Source organism: Amblyomma mixtum, chromosome 1, assembly GCF_055824585.1.
Source record: "Amblyomma mixtum isolate Tamu chromosome 1, ASM5582458v1, whole genome shotgun sequence".
Taxonomy (NCBI): domain Eukaryota; kingdom Metazoa; phylum Arthropoda; class Arachnida; order Ixodida; family Ixodidae; genus Amblyomma; species Amblyomma mixtum.
Window position 1 is genome coordinate 251287817 of NC_143012.1, and position 15888 is coordinate 251303704.

The following is a 15888-nucleotide window of genomic DNA, read 5'->3' on the forward strand; positions in this document are numbered from 1 at the left end:
TCCGCCGTCACTTCATTGTCTCTCTAGCATTTCATGATAAACGATGCGCTGTTTCGGCCCAAAAGTCGTTGAATTCGAAGCTACCAGTAAAGTAAGGGCTTTCGCGCTGCTTTCGAGATAGGCACGACGTCTTTTTCCTATTTCTGTTTTACTTCCGCAATTGTTATCGTATTTCGCTTGCTGGCTTAAACAGTCAAGAAGTGGCAGTTGAGGCGTGCTCAGACTTCGTTGCGGTAAAATAAAAAGATTGCTTGCAAACTTGAGAAGATCATCTGTAACGTCGGAAGAGATGGAAACAGTCGGCTTTGTGATTATATTCGCTAAGGAATGAAATAAAGTATGCGTATGGAACCTCGGACGAGTCCTTCATGGCGCACAAATTTTTTCTTGATCTCTCTCGGATTACTACTGAGCGTAAACTTCAAGATGGCATCTTTTGCTCAAGGCATACTGCGCTTCTATAATTTTTTGTGCTGTGGAGGCTCTATCCTGGAATGTGAGCGAAAGTTTTTGCAGTCTCTCGTTAGTGTGACGGCTCATGTTTTGACATCCTGCTGCCTAGGTTTTCCAAGAACTCCCTTGCATTGGCACAACCATTAGTGCAGATGTTGGATCTGCAGTTGAAATGCGGACAATGGAGGCCCAGCTGGGCCCACTGCCGCAGTCCATTAAGAGTCGGTGTTCTCAAAAATAATCGCACATTTCGACAATAGATCCACATCTACTGATGCACTGGCTAAAGCTTCAGCCAAACGTCTGTAAAGCCTACAGTTAGTTTGTAACTTCTGTACCATTTACTAGCTTTTCTGACGGTCATGAAAGTGCTGCCACTGCTGCTTTAGTGCTGTAATTACGCCATTGATCTTCCATAATGTGCGTTGTTTTTTAAATAATGTATAATTCCGCATTATATATTATATGTAATGCCAAAATTCGAGAGCAATTCTCGTTCTACAAGTTTTCTTAGCACAGTAGCGACGGCTTTCATAGCACTACAAATGAAGCCTCTCAGGAATTTCCCTTCGTGGCATTCGTGTAAAAAAGGATTAGCTACTGCACTCAAGTGTTTTAGGTTCGGCTCAAAATATTGTTTGAGCTGCATCACGCATGTGTCTAAACGGGACATCGAAAATAATAAAAATGAGATTACGCTCCTTTTCAACGGGAACTACCGTTGCCACTTCACCAAATCGTTCTTGAGAATCTTGTTATTACGCCAAGCCACACACAATAACCACATAGACATTTTGAAAATACTTAGTTAGCATCAAAATTCGACGCCACTAGAGCCCTTTTACTTTCAGCTTGTATCTTGATTCGCTACACATATCTAAATAATATCTTCAGAATCAGCAAAAATAAGCGAGTGGTGAGGAAAAATCACAGATTTCTAATTTCCCAAAAGTTCTTCACCGAACATCAAGAATAAGCTCTTCCCCGCGCTGCTCCACGGTGCTGCAGGTGCTCCCTTGGTGAGCGTTCAGCCACGATTCCAAAGAGTGCCCCTGGGCGCCTCCGTGACGCTGACGTGCAACGCGACGGGCGGTGGCGCCGGCGTGCTGGCTCGTGAGCTGCGCTGGTACCGCAACCTAGCGCCCGTCCAGCCGTCGGCGACTGACAGGGTGCGACTGCTAGGTCCTTCTGTGCTGCAGCTCGGATCGGTCAAGGACGGCCAGGAGGGGGTCTACCAATGCCTGCTGGACGGCACCAGGGAGTCGGCGCAGGCCGCCGCCTTCGTACTCCTCATGGGTAAGTGGATGCGTCAAAGGTAGCGTCAAAGGTTGCGAAAGCCGTACCTCTTACCGAATACAGGAGAGGTGAAAAAGGGAGATTTCATATTCGAACTAAACTTCTGGGAGTAGTTTGCTTGCGCACCCATAATGGCTTCCGGGAGCTTGTTCCAACTTCACTTTTTTTCATTCTCATTGCCAGATTAGAAGGCGTTGAAGACTCGTAAATGGCTGACAGTCTTAATATCCCTCACGAATCCAACAGTTGACGATTTCTTCCGCTCGTAATCTTAGACTGACATTTAGAATGTAACTTTCATTTCTATGGAATGGCTCATATCCAACGAAACGAATCATTTTCCCCTTGGAACAAAACTTTCCGAAAACATTCAAGTTAACAAGATAGCAACGGCTAGGGCAGCCGTAGTAGTTCAGTTGTTACGGCGCTCGACTGCTGACCCGAAAGACGCGCGCTGAATCCTGACCGCGGTGGTTGAATTTCGACGGAGGCGAAATTCTACAGGGCCGTGTGCTGTTAAGGAACCCCAGATGGTCGAAATTTCCGGAGCCCTTCACTAAGGCGTCCCTCATAGCCTAAGTCGCTTCGGGACGTTAAACCCCAATAAGCCAAATCAAACGGCTAGGCTGCCTTGACCGGATTCTCTTGCTCTTGTTTAAACAAGAACTTATAATTTGTCGAATAGCTACTGCTTGAAATTGAGGGATGACAGCGTTATTATTGAGGCCCCAAAGAGCGCGCTTGACTATAAAGCTAGAATTTTTAATGAACTGATATTTATAGCGATGTTGTATCTGACGTGCCTAGGGGCCAAACATGCATTAATTCCTTGCGGTGACATGTGACAGAAGTACCAACGTTCAGGCGGCTCAATACACTTCTAACTTTTTCTACGTGCACGCAGTCACCAAGCCCGAGCTGACGGTCACCTTTAGCGAGCAGAACACGTACCCAGGCAGCTTCGTGTCGCTGAAGTGTGCCGCCCGAGGCCACCCAATGCCCCGCGTGACGTGGACACTCGACGGCGGCCCCGTGCCTTCGTCTCGCCGAGTGCTTCGCGGCGACTTCGTCACTGAAGACCACGTGGTGCACAGCTTCGTCAACCTTACGGCGGCCAACGTAACGCACGGCGGCGAGTACGCGTGCCAAGCCGAGAACGAGGCCGGCCGTGTTGCCCACTCGGCGTGGCTGAACGTGGTGGGGCCGCCCACGCCGCTGCCGGCGCGCAACCTGACCGTCCTGTCCGGTGAGACGTTGAGCCTGTCCTGCCCCGTCAAGGGACACCCCTTCGCTTCCTTCATCTGGTACAAGGGCGCATTCGGTGAGTGTCGTCATACTTGTCATTTCCAAAGGTCCAAAGTGCGTGCCATTAAGCTTGCTTATAATCTCGCTCGCACAGCGTGCTGTTATGTTCCCTGTTTTTTTTTTTTTTCCGGAGGAAATATACAAAGTAGTCTATGTGAGAAAAGGCAGGACTACCACCTTAACTTCCTGCTCCTATAGCTGTATATATTGCTATCTTGTCGTATATTTATAATGCTGCTAATTCCTCCGTTAATAGGTGAGGCAGTGAGTGCATGTAATTTGTCGAGAAATCATTGCTTATGTGTTGAACACAATCAGCTAGCACCTGAGTTGTGTATGAAAGTGATTGTACGACGACAAGTACTGAACCTAGCACTGCCTACCCTTTTTCTTCAGCGAATCGAACACTTGTGGACGGCCAGCGTTACCGAATGAACAGCCACGGGCGCTTGACCATCCACGATGTCGACCGCAAGACAGACGACGGTGTCGTCGTCTGCTCTGCGACGAGTCCTGATGGCCGTACAGCAGAGGCTCAAGTGAACCTTCACGTTGCTGGTGAGACGGCAGCTTTTAATATCTAGTTGCGGTAGTGCAATGTTTTAGGAACGATAGTACCACATTCAGACTCCAAAGCAATGCTTCAGGTTTTAAACTGAAGCCACAGTCATTTCTAAAGTTTCAAATGGTGCGCTCAAAACTGGCATTAGAGCATCCAGTTGTGCGTTCTGTTTCGTTTCCTCAGCACTGAAATGCACGGAAACTATTTCATGTTTTCTCAAGCGCCATGAGAACTTCAGAGGACAAGCATGAATTCATATTGAATGTCCATGTCCTGTTCCAATCATCATTTCAGTTGAAACACACAGTTTTTATTTTTTGTTAGTCTTTTTCTGAGTTCTTATCGGCACGGATTCGCATCCAGAGTTTGACTGGGAAGTCATAAAAAGATTAGTTAGTTAGTTAGTTATATTGATTTTAATGGCGCAAAAGCAACTGAGGCTCATAAAGAGATGGTTCTGACATTCTTTATTTTGGTGTTCACAATGGTGAAGTCCATTACTGGTTTATTTGTTTTCTGTACGCGCTAAGCCCTTCTATGAGAGTGCATTCTGGGGCAACCTCTTGAACTTCCGCTTCTACTTCCGTTGTGGCGCTGCAGTTCCTCCGACGATCGCACCCTTCTCGTTCCCGGCATCGGTGCGCGAGGGCGAGCGTGCCAGCGCCCACTGCTTCGTGTCCTCGGGCGACCGGCCGGTGTCGCTCTGGTGGCTCAAGGACGGCCACCCCCTGCAGCCGGGCCTGCTGGACGTGAAGCCGCAGCTGATGAACGAGTTCCTCTCGGTGCTCTACTTCGAGAGCATCGCCGAGGAGCACAACGGCACCTACACCTGCGTCGCCAGCAACCCGTACGCGCGCACAAACGCCTCAGCGCAGCTGGTCGTACAGGGTGAGAAATGGCTCTTGCGACTCGAATTATCCTTCGCTTAAGAATACCCTAATAAAGAACCCATGAAGGGTATTTAGGAATTGAGAGCTCATTACTTTGCTCTCGAAAATATGACGCACCGATGGCCTGATGGCTCTTGAGACACTTGTAGCGAACCGAACCCTTTTTAAAGTACTTCTTTGGGACGTTATTATTTTTTTCTAATCGAGTTAACCGGAGCATGATTGCCTAATAATTGCTTCGTCGCTACCCTCTGTAATAGGTATTGGCTAAGGGTAAATAGGGAGATTTTTTTTTAACTTCTGCAGATTTTTATTCCAACAACTTCTGGAGATACAGCGGTGTGGTCTGTCGAGCTTGATTGCTCAGCAATGCGGACGTTATGTGCCCCATATGAATGAATTAGTAAGCAATTAATTACCTCAAAAAAGTAACACTTTTTATTTTTAATTTAGGCGGCAAGGTTACATTGCAGAATAAATGGCCACCAACATAGAAAGTGTGCTGTGCTTTTAAATGTTCTTAATTGTCGTTGTGGTTCGAATATCGAAAGTCAAAAATCTGCATTTGAAAGCTCACTGTGCTAGCTTTGCCGTATTGCATATTTACAAAATGGCATTTCTCGCAATTACTATGCATCAAATATATGACCACTTACTGTATTCCATGATAAAGATTCTTTTAATTAGGTAGTTGGAGAAAGCGAACATATCAAGGTTTAAAATGCGTATTTTTGATATTCGACATTTCCAACCACACTGTCAATTAACAAAATTCAGAAACAATGCTGATCTTAGTTGTTCAATGCCATAAATTTCGCAATGTATTCTTGCATCATAAAGGCAAAAATAAAAAATAGTATTTAAGTTAATTGTACTGATCCGCAAATATACTGATCCGCATGAGGCACATAACTTCTGCCTTGCTGCAAAACTTAGTCCAAAAGACTGCACTGACCTATCTCTCAGAGTATGTAGAAACAAAATCTGCACAGGATGAAAAAATTACCATGAAAAATGAAAGTTCTGTACTTAGCAGCGCGTATAGAGATAGCGGTACAGTGGACTATCTGGTCAACGTGTCTGATAGACCATGCCTTAAGAGTAAGTGGCGGTAACTGAGAAACGGCATAACACCGTTAAACTCATAAAGAGCACGATATGTGATTGATGACTAAATGTCGTTTGCCGTCAGAATGACCTATTTCGAGACGCGAATCTGTCTGGAGCTATACAAGTGATTTCTTGAAAACGTAATTATCAGTAGCGACACTTTCATAATGAAGAAACATTGAGAACGCCAAATAATATATTCGTCTGGAAAGAGCAGCGCGGAGGAAACACGAAAATTTTTTGTAAGAACTGTGCTCCCTACTGGTTACCCGTCAGTGGTCTGTGGTCAAGTGCCGTTGCTTCTAGCCCGTAAAGCTGGACAGGCCCGCTACTTTACTGCATTGCATTAATTTTAATTTCTTCCTTTACAGCGAGTACATTTTAGTTCGCCGTTCAATGAAGCAACCATTACACTGTATGAGCGGCCTTCCTTCAAATGCATCAATGAAGATTGTGCTGGCAGGCTGCTTCGTTTATGTGGGAATGCTGCTAATTTTCGTCCGTTTAATTGTCGACGCTTTCAATTAAGGTCCGCTGACGTCGCGGTAATACTAAGCACGCACTTCTCTATTGTCACTGAACAAGATCAGCAAATTGAAACGGTCAGTCATTCGTTATCACGCTAATGTGGTGTGTTTCGATTTTTTTTGTGCGTGCTGTAGTGATCTATGCAGGCATGAAGGGATGAAACACAGCAAGGAAGGCGTTTTTTTTTCTCTCTTTCTACGGTGCTATTGTGAATTGTGGTTATTAGTTGACAAACTTTGCGATAGGCCACACATTTACAAAAAATGCTCAAAATTGACATCAGCGATCAATCACAACTGAACCAGCAAGCGTGATTCACATAATCCTTGCTGAATCTGCTCGATGATTTTTGGACACGCCATCATACTAGCATGCTGTGGAAAGGGAGTTCTTACAGCCGTTACGAGCTGCCGAAGCTGCCCTCCCGCCTACTCGCTTAGTACTTGAATTCCGACTGTCGTGAATTAAAATTGATGCGTATTAACCTGAAGAGCCAGACAAAATTAGTTCAAAAAGGCGCTATATTTTTTCCAGAGAAAGCGATGATGGCCCAGTAGTATTGGCGGCTTTCATGCGAACTGTCTTTTATTATTTCTTTATTTTCTTTTCGTGGCATGGTCCAGTGGCTCCAAAATGGGTGTACACGCCTTCGAGCACCAACGCCCTCAAAGGAAGCACCATGCGATTTGACTGCCAAGCGGATGGCTTCCCGACTCCCGTGATTCGATGGAAGATGGCCACAGGTAAAGACACTTTGTGTGCTCTATGCTCACTTTGCCTCTCGTAACTGTTTCCGTTTCAAATTTTGTTAAATATGACTTAGTTTTTGTGCTTACAAAGTGACGTGGTACAATAGGCAAGAAGTTAACATTGAGATAGCAAGGAAATGATAATAAATTTGGCACCCAAGAAGGGGATTAAAGTTTTTGCTTCTTAAATTGTATAGCATTACTTGAGCTCTTGGTCAGTACTTAGTTACGTTGAATTTACTTATTGCTGAGGGTGTTTTTTTAATTCTGATTTATCTGAATGAAGTTAAGGAAACAATGCCTTTTTGCTCCTCTTGCCCTATCTAGGCGGTGTGTCCAGTGGGTTCGTCACCATCCGAAGTAACGCCAAGCTGCAGGTACTGGAGAATGGGTCACTTGTGCTCCAGCACGTAGACGCTTCCGACGCCGGCGTCTACCTCTGCCAAGCCACCAACGGCGTTGGGCCTGAGCTGACACACGAGGCGAAGCTAACTGTTTCTGGTGAGTGCTTAGAGGATGCTCAAAAGCTGCTTGAAAAGCGTATGCGTGAAAGCCAGCGCTGGAATCAACGCTTCAGCGTTGATTATGCTTTGGACATAACCATCTTGCATTTTATTTACGAAATTTTAAGTACATACCTTATCGTGCACTGATGATCGCGAACATTGGCTATTGCCAAAGTTTTACCATTTCAGACGCGTATTATAACCTACTATAGAGAAAGGTTTGAACTATTTTGTGCGTAATGAACTATTCATCTTTTTAGCTCAAACACGACAGGACACAAAAAGATAGAAAGACAAATATGCGTTTGTCTTTCTTTCTGTGTCCTGTCGTGTTAGCGTTAGAAAGATTAATGCTTTGTAGAAAACTGCCTGGCTCAGCATCTAAACCTTTCAAATTATATTTTTTGTGTACATTTAGAATGCTTCTTTCAGGAGAAGAACATCAAAGGCAAGAAAGGATTTCGAATTAATGCCAAGACACTTTCCTAAGCTCGCGGCATAGCAGCCTCAACATATTTAGACAGTATTAGGCATATTTTGTTAATCATTCTTGGCTGCTGCAGCAGCGCCAACTGAGCTACGCTGTCATCTAATAAAACATTTCACAATGTCACCGAAGAAATGTCAGCAACAGACAGCACATCCGAAGTACAGTGTCGAACTTCACGACGTCCATCCTTATTTCTCGTTCTAGAGGAGTAATTGTTTCCTCAGGCCAACAAAATGAATGCCGTACTATTCAGCAGGAATTGTAAAAGCTTTTGTCATCACTGGTTGCACGACAACAACGCTAGGTGCTTCGAAAAAATTCCGACAAGTCTGTGTGCAGTCGTAAACACCGTGCCAAAGGGAGTGATGATTGTAGGTGTCTTGCGTCGGAAAAAAAAATTTGAACAGCCTCAGCGATTTACCCTGGCAGCACAGAGATTGCTTTTCGTGTTTTGCAGCGAGAACTGACAAGGACACTTCTCTTCGTTTAGCGGCGCTGGTGGCGTTGGTGTTGGCGTAACACGAAGGAGAAGCAAGCGGCAGAGAGAAGCGGCGTTCGTCGCCGCATCGATTTTTGGACTCCTCTGTGCCCATCGTCACGAACTAAGGCTTGCGCCTTTCAAGTTATGCGCACAGACTTTGCTACTCTAGCGCGGTTTCTGGGTGCCTCGATGAACCAGCACCTTTTCCGCGGCGAACGGAGCATTTAGCGCTGCTAATTGCTGTCGCTCAATCTTTGCTTGCTCAGGCGTAGTAACCGCGGGTCCATGTTTAGTTGGTGTGCCTCAAATAAAACCGCGAGTCCATTTTTATTGCTTCTCTCTTCTTCTTTCTCCCCGCCAGTGCCTGCCACTTTCATCACCAGCTCAATGTCGGTGACCTCACGCAAGGGAGACAAAGTGCACTTGCAGTGCGACTCCATCGGTGACCCACCGCTGACCATCAGCTGGTATCGGGACAACGTGTTGGTCGACATGGACAGGCACCCGAGGTAACCGCAGCAGTTGATGTCTCCACTCCGTGTGCTTGCACGGCTGAACGCGAGATATGGACGCCTTGCTGGTGCGGAATAGTATACCGCGGATCAAAGCGATGGCATGGGATCGCAGGGCGATTTTTAATGCCTGTTGCCTGGGTTCTTTTATTTCTTTAGAAGACGGAAAGTTATCTGCACTCGCGCAAAAAACAACGTCTGCCGAGAGCGGGATTAAGAGAAAATGGTAGCTATTTGGGAAACGCATGTCCAATATCCGTGAAAAAAAATTTTGAATTTTGAAAAATTGTAAGGTATTGGTTAAGAAATATTGAAGGTTATGGACATTCTTCTGTTGTGTAGCAAAATCTTCTGTAGTGTTTCCATTGCTCACATCGAGAAGCTAAGGCTGCTATAGAAACTAATGGGGAAAGCTTTTGAATGTAGCAAAATTGTTACTAGCAAAAAAAATCGAAGCCTGCCTACAGGAGGTCTACGAATATATTGGTTACTATAGTGTAATCTTACAATATATGAAAAAATTGCCCTCAGACCTTTTCCTGTTCAAAAATGCTTTTGTCCAGAATTGTTCGGTATGACACAATTGCAGAAATTAAAAAAAAAGCATTTAAAAAGCGCGCCCTCGCGAAGTATTTTTTTTCTGCAATCAGATAGTCTTGTGTTGCATTATTATGGTTTGGAGTATGCTCTGTGTCACGCTAACGCTCGTTCAGCTTCCACTGAATAAAGCTATTTCCTTACGCGTCTATGAGAGCCGAAGCACCCATGTGCACTCGTAATGTGGTTTCGACGATGTGCTGATGACCAAGTGGTGATGTGATGAAAGACCAAGTCACTTAGGTATGCAAAGCAACCACTCCTCTGGAGCTGGAGGGCTGCAATGTTTCAAGCTCTCTCAAAGACACTCTGTTTAGCCACACTAAAATATGCTTATTAATGTAGAGCCTGGAAGGGAGACAGCTCAAGCCTAATGCTGATCGCTGTATTTGCGAACTATACCATCATAGCGCTGCCTGAGGCTTAAAGAACACTCATGCACGCTCACTCTCAGCGTCATCGTCTTCAAGAGCGCAGATAATCACTTCGTTAACGCCTGGTAACAATTTGTTTATGATGAAGTAACGTATATTGGCAGTGCGGCTGAACATTATACCTTAATTCTTCTGGTGTTCATAATTGTTGATGTATTTGTACAAATGTCATGTTTTGTTAATTTATGCTAAAAGTGTTACTTTTCTGTTTTATGGTGTTAATACACCTGGCTATGTATCATTCTTTCTTGGTCCATGAAATCGCCTCAGAGACGTTGAAAACGCACTTTCCATTACATCATAGCCTGTTGATTTGTGGCCTTGCTGCATGTTCTGCTGGTTTTTCTTGAAGGCTAGATTTTCTAATTGTATCACGGCTTTTTTTTCATATTTTGAAGAACCTATCGTGCACATTCTAGGCACGTGGGAAGTGGTGCGTAGCCATAAGCAAGTGTCGTAGATAGTAGCAAAATGAGTATGCCAGTGACCCTATATACTTATTATAATTGAAGCAGTTGTCAGATGTATCAATAATATGATGACAAACTTTTACATGCTTTAACTAAGTGCATTACCATATTTGGTTAAATGATTTCCCATTTTTTTAATCGAAGAGGCAAGTTCAAGATCACTAGGTGCAATACTGGCTGACACTCCCGTAACAAAGGGTGTTCACTAGTGAGACATATCATAAAGTAAAAGCACCTTCGTCACGAAATTAACGAAAGCGATAATTTATTTCTCTTAATTTAAATCAACACACTAGTAATTAAACTTTTCTTGGAACATAGATGCCCTCTTTGAGAAATGTAAGGAGTGTAGACGCTGTAAAGAGCCTCAGGGTGACAATTTACGGCGCACCGTGTCTGAGGTGATTCCCTTGGGTTAAGAAGTACTTGAAGCTGGGCTTGTTGGTGCGTACTCGGGAAAGACATGAGAGCGCAAAACGGCAACACGGAAGAGTAAGGGAACAGCACGAGCGCAAGTTCACGATCACAAGGTGCAACACTGGCTGACACTCCCGTAACAAAGGGTGCTCACTGGTAAGACATATCATGAAGTAAAAGCACCGGACGAGTAAAAGAACAGGACGAGCAGCGGTCGTCTTGTTCCCTTACTCGTCTGTGTTGCCGTTTTGCGCTCTCATGTCATTCCCTTGGGTTAGTAAGAGTAATTTTACGGTGACAGAACTTTAAACGCTGTCTTTAAAGAGTGCGAAATTCGTAACATTCACGCAAGGATCGTGTGTGTTTGAACATATCAGGAATGCTAGCATTGTTTTAGCATCGTTGGCTGAGCACGCCGTGCGTACATCACGCAGGAGCTGCTCGTATTAGGGCTCTTATGTGTCCCGTAGCTTGAGCTGTTCTGCCATTTGCCTGATTGCACTCAAATATTGAAGAAAAGAATTCTAGCAAAGGGAGACTTGACAGAATTTGTCACTTTGTAATTCAGGTTACTCTATCTTATTCCTTGAATAAAAAGTACGCATACGTTTCAGCATATATACAGAGCGTCTCCCCTATAGTAAGCCAGAAGAATCAGAAAAATAGTCGTCCGAGGTTGGAGGAATTAAACAAACAGTGCTCATATGTATAGCCTGCCGCTAGGCGCAGTACATTGAATTTAAATTCGGTAGCTTTTTTCGGCATAAGTTGATCAGTGGACCTTTATTGTATAAAAATAAGCGAAAATTCACACTTACACTCGTACGCAGTCAAGAGAAATGACAAATGGCGCAAAGTTTGCTGGTCTAGCTTTACTCATAAGGCTTTTTGCGCACTGAACCTTCTGAAACCTTCCTAAATAAAACATAAAATTGAACTTTCAAGACGAGAACCCATGTTCTGAGAGTTTCTGACGGTATCGCGGTGAAGGCGTTGGCATGGCGCCTTTAGATTCTGGCAGTCGTAGCCACAGTAAGCACGTGAAGGGTTAAAATTGATTACTCAGAGATTTCGCTGCCTTCCTTTCGCCTGTTAAAAAGCTGTAGTGCTGAAAAGAAAGTTTTTTTTTAATGTCACAGATTTTCACCAAAAAGGAAGCCCACTTCGTGCGTGTTTTAAGGGTTTTTAAATTTTGTATTTATTTTGCTAATTATACAGAGAACTGTGGAAAACATCTGGTTCAGTGTTCTAGGTGACAACAAGCAGAGGTGTTTGGTTCATAATCTGAGTTCTCAACAGGTTGTCCAAATGTTTTACGAACATTACAGTTTTGTGTTCATATGATCAAGAACATTGAAGGTGCACTAAAGAGGAACCTGAACTCGCTCTTTTTACCGCGGGAACTGGATCTGCCCGTTCCGAGCACTCATAGAAATTTCGAATTAATCTCCTGTTCATCCAATTTCTATAATTTATTTATAAATTAATTTCTATAATTTATAATTTATTCGATTAAACGTCCCAGCTTCCTCCTTTTTTTTTTAACTCACCGCAGACGGTAGGAGGAGTCAACCAAACTTTAGCCAGGCCGCTCTGCCATCGCTGGAGTGACACCTAGTGATGGGAAAACAGCCAACAGACTACGCGCATTTTTATTTCCCGTGGGCCTAATTTGCGGCTATGTAGCCTCTGACTGGATCTATTTATTCACGGAAACCTAGAAAACAAAATAAAAGTGAAAGCAAGGCCGCCACGAGAGTGCCTGAAAGGCACTACACTCGTTATTTGACTCCTCCGACCGTTTGCGGCGAGTCAAAAAAGCCAAAAACAAAAAAAATACCGGACACTTTGGAAATTCTAAAGTGCTTGGCGAAAGCCTTGTGGTCAACCCACTGTCGCTTCTCCGAGCCGCTTTGCGCGGAATCACTGGGCCGCTTCGGAGCCATGCGTCTCACTCACTCGACTGCAACGAGACGTCGGCGAAGAAGCGGAGGTGCAGCTGCCACCGCCGACGCGCGCGCGCTCGTTCTACCGCTACTGTGTGACGTCACGGTTGCTATGCACAGCTGCGCCCCCAACCGGCGCGCCGGTTGCTAAGGCGGGGAGGAGGTTGCGCTGCTGCGCGGAGGAGAGGCCACAGTTGGTAGGATTCCAGCGCACGGACGAACACCGCGAGCATGAGCCATTAAAGGCTTGCGCCTTAAAAAAATAAATAAATGCATTGAATTACCATTGCGATAGCACATCCAACTCTTTCGCGTGCGCTAAAATTCGCTACAACTCAAGAACGAAGGGCAAATACTTTAGAACAGCGCTCTCCAGCCAATGGAATCGACAGATTTTCATGACTGTAGGGATTCTGTTTTACCTCCTGCCAATCTCGGTCAATCCACGATTAATACTTTTTCATAGTATGGTGACATAGAATTAACAAAAGATTATCCTCGACATCATCAAAATCGGTGGACGCATTTGGCTGGAAGGCCCTCTTTTTAAGGGGAATTCGCTGCTTAGTTCTGAAGTTGTATCCGACCATAGAAAAGCACTGCGATTAACTATCTGGCGCGTACAGACACAAGGGAATCCCGCTAAAGTCTTGGGGCCTAGTCAGAGCTAAGCTATCAGCCATGATATATTTAGCGACGAGTTGAATGTTCAATACCGCTTCTACCACATGTCCCAGAGCAGACGAGAAACTATAAAAGCACTTCGGAAATAATTGATTTACCAATGTGGACATAACGCGAATGATGGTGGTTTCCTCTGTTGATTGTAAAGGCGGGACTCCGGCGGTAATCGATGATGACGCTCTGTCCGAGCCCACGCACAACTTTCTACAAATAGCTTTCTGCCCGCCCAATGTCCGGCAGTGGGGTTGTGTTAGCCCGTGTCGTAAGATATGACACCCGTTGCAGTGCGAGCTTTGTTAGCGTGCATTGAGCAGTCCGGATATATGCTTCTGATACGGGAGGTCAACGCACTTCCTGGAAAGAGTTTGTTTTAGGTCGTGTTGCGATTACCTTTTAATATCTTTCACCCCTTAAACTCCCACCACGACTGAAGTTTTCTTCTTACTTTGAATGTTCCGGCTGTTTCCGACACCTGCGCAATTGAAATAGTTGGTTCACTAGCATTGTTATCTATCAGTTACTTTGGTAACTAACTTTCCTAAACACTTTGGTTTAGATTGTCGGAGTTCTTTCTCGATGAGACGTTTCAAAACCACACTTTTGGCCGCATTAGACAACACAGCACGTTTGGCATGATAAAAAAGTTGACACGCTATGTAAGCTTCAGACGTTTCATCATCTGTTTTGCTCTGGGAGCGTTACGGGCATGCCACGGGTATTCCAGATCTGAGGTGCTCATACATGCCTTCAATAATGCATGCTTGATGTCCAAACGAAATGTCTAAGCGTCCAGTTTTTCTTCTCTCCTTTAATTTATGTCGTTATGTGTTTAGCAATACTGCAGATTGGGCGAGTTGGTTAACATACATCTTGAAAAATTTAGCGCGACACACAAGGACAGGAAGAGTGTCGTCTACTCTTTCTGTCCTTGTGTGTCGCGCTAAATTTTTCAAGATGTGTTTAGCGCTGCCAACTGTGTCTTCTTTTTTGTTGTTTCTGTGTCAGCGCTGAGTCTGTCGTCCATCCACCTTAACAAAGCGCAGATATACGGCCACCGAGCACGAGCGAGAAGATGGAATGGCGTCTCAGCTGCTGCTTCGTGATGTCAGGACGAACGACACGGGAACCTACGCTTGCAAGGTTGCCAACAGTCACGGGAAGGACGAGATGTTCATCAAGCTCACCGTCCAAGGCAAGTCGTTAGCTGCAAAAGCATGCTGGCCCGTGTGGCTGCCTCAATGGAGAACCATTTCTTTCTTTCTCTCTTCCTTCCTTCCTTCCTTCCTTTCTTCCTTTCTTTCTTTCTTTCTTTCTTTCCTTCTTTCTTTCCTTCTTTCTTTCTTTCTTTCTTTCTTCCTTTCTTCCTTTCTTTCCTTCTTTCTTTCTTTCTTTCTTTCTTTCCTTCTTTCTTTCTTTCTTTCTTTCCTTCTTTCCTACCTTCTTCCTTTCCTTCTATCTTTCTGTCTTTCTGTCTTTCTATCTATCTATCTTTCTTTCATTCCTTCTTTCTCTCTTTCTTTCTTTCTTTCTTTCTTTCTTTAATTCTTTCTCCCTTTCTTTCTTTCTTCCTTTCTTACTCTCTTTCTTTCTTTCTCTCTTTCATTCTTTCTTTCTTCCTTTCTTTCTCTCCTTCTTTCTTTCTTTCTTTCTTTCCTTCCTTCTTTCTTTCTTTCTTCCTTTCTTCCTTTCTTTCTTTTCTTTCTTTCTTTCTTTCCTTATTTCTTTCCTTCTTTCTTCCTTCCTTTCTTTCTTTCTTTCCTTCTTTCTTCCTTCCTTTCTTCCCTTCGTTCTTTCTTTCCTTCATTCTTTCTTTCTCTCTCTTTCTTTCTTTCTTTCCTTCTTTCTTTCTCTCTTTTTTTCTTAATCTCTGCCTCTACTTTCTTTGATTCTTTCTTCTTCCTCTCTTTCTTCCTTTTTTTCTTTCTTTCTTTTCCCCTCTCTCTCTTCCCTTCTTTGTTTCTTTCTTTCTTTTCTTCTGCCTTTCTCTGTCTATATTTTTTTCGTCCTTTATCTATTTGTTTCCTTCTTCGTACTATCTTTTTCCCTTCGTCATTTCTCTTCTTTCCATTTTTCTTGCTTTCCTTCCTAGTGTTCTTTCTTGCTTACGTTCCCTGATCAAAATAAGGGTACCGTACCATATTTATTCGAATGCCTTGAGATAAGAAGGCGATATGCCGAAACGGTATCGGGTAAACTGCGTCGCGTAGCGTTGGTGATGACTAAGTTGATATGACGGAAAGTTACCAGGTTAGTTGGTACACGGCATCAGCGAAAACAACGCGCAAAAGACAGGATTGAGAATAGTAGGCACGCACACAGAGCATGTGCGTGTCTTCTATTTTCGGTCCTATCTTTCGCACGCTGTTTTCTCTTAAGTAAGTCGATATGAATTGGAAACTTGAATGAAAAGCTTAGTGATAGGCTCGCTTGCTAACTTGCGAAAAAGTAAACATACCCT

The 15888-nt window shown here is 44.2% G+C and overlaps 1 protein-coding gene across 2 annotated transcripts in view; it reads left to right on the top strand.

The window, feature by feature from the left end:
- Positions 1-15888, top strand: part of LOC149371475 (cell adhesion molecule Dscam2-like) — a 228413-nt gene that overhangs the window by 200294 nt on the left and 12231 nt on the right. For both annotated transcript variants that reach the window (XM_089585183.1, XM_089585184.1), the window contains exons 6-13: positions 1462-1749; positions 2654-3070; positions 3451-3612; positions 4217-4504; positions 6768-6887; positions 7221-7394; positions 8732-8879; positions 14474-14622. In XM_089585183.1, the coding sequence (XP_089441309.1) occupies positions 1462-1749; positions 2654-3070; positions 3451-3612; positions 4217-4504; positions 6768-6887; positions 7221-7394; positions 8732-8879; positions 14474-14622 (1746 nt within the window). The remainder of the gene's footprint in view (positions 1-1461; positions 1750-2653; positions 3071-3450; positions 3613-4216; positions 4505-6767; positions 6888-7220; positions 7395-8731; positions 8880-14473; positions 14623-15888) is intronic.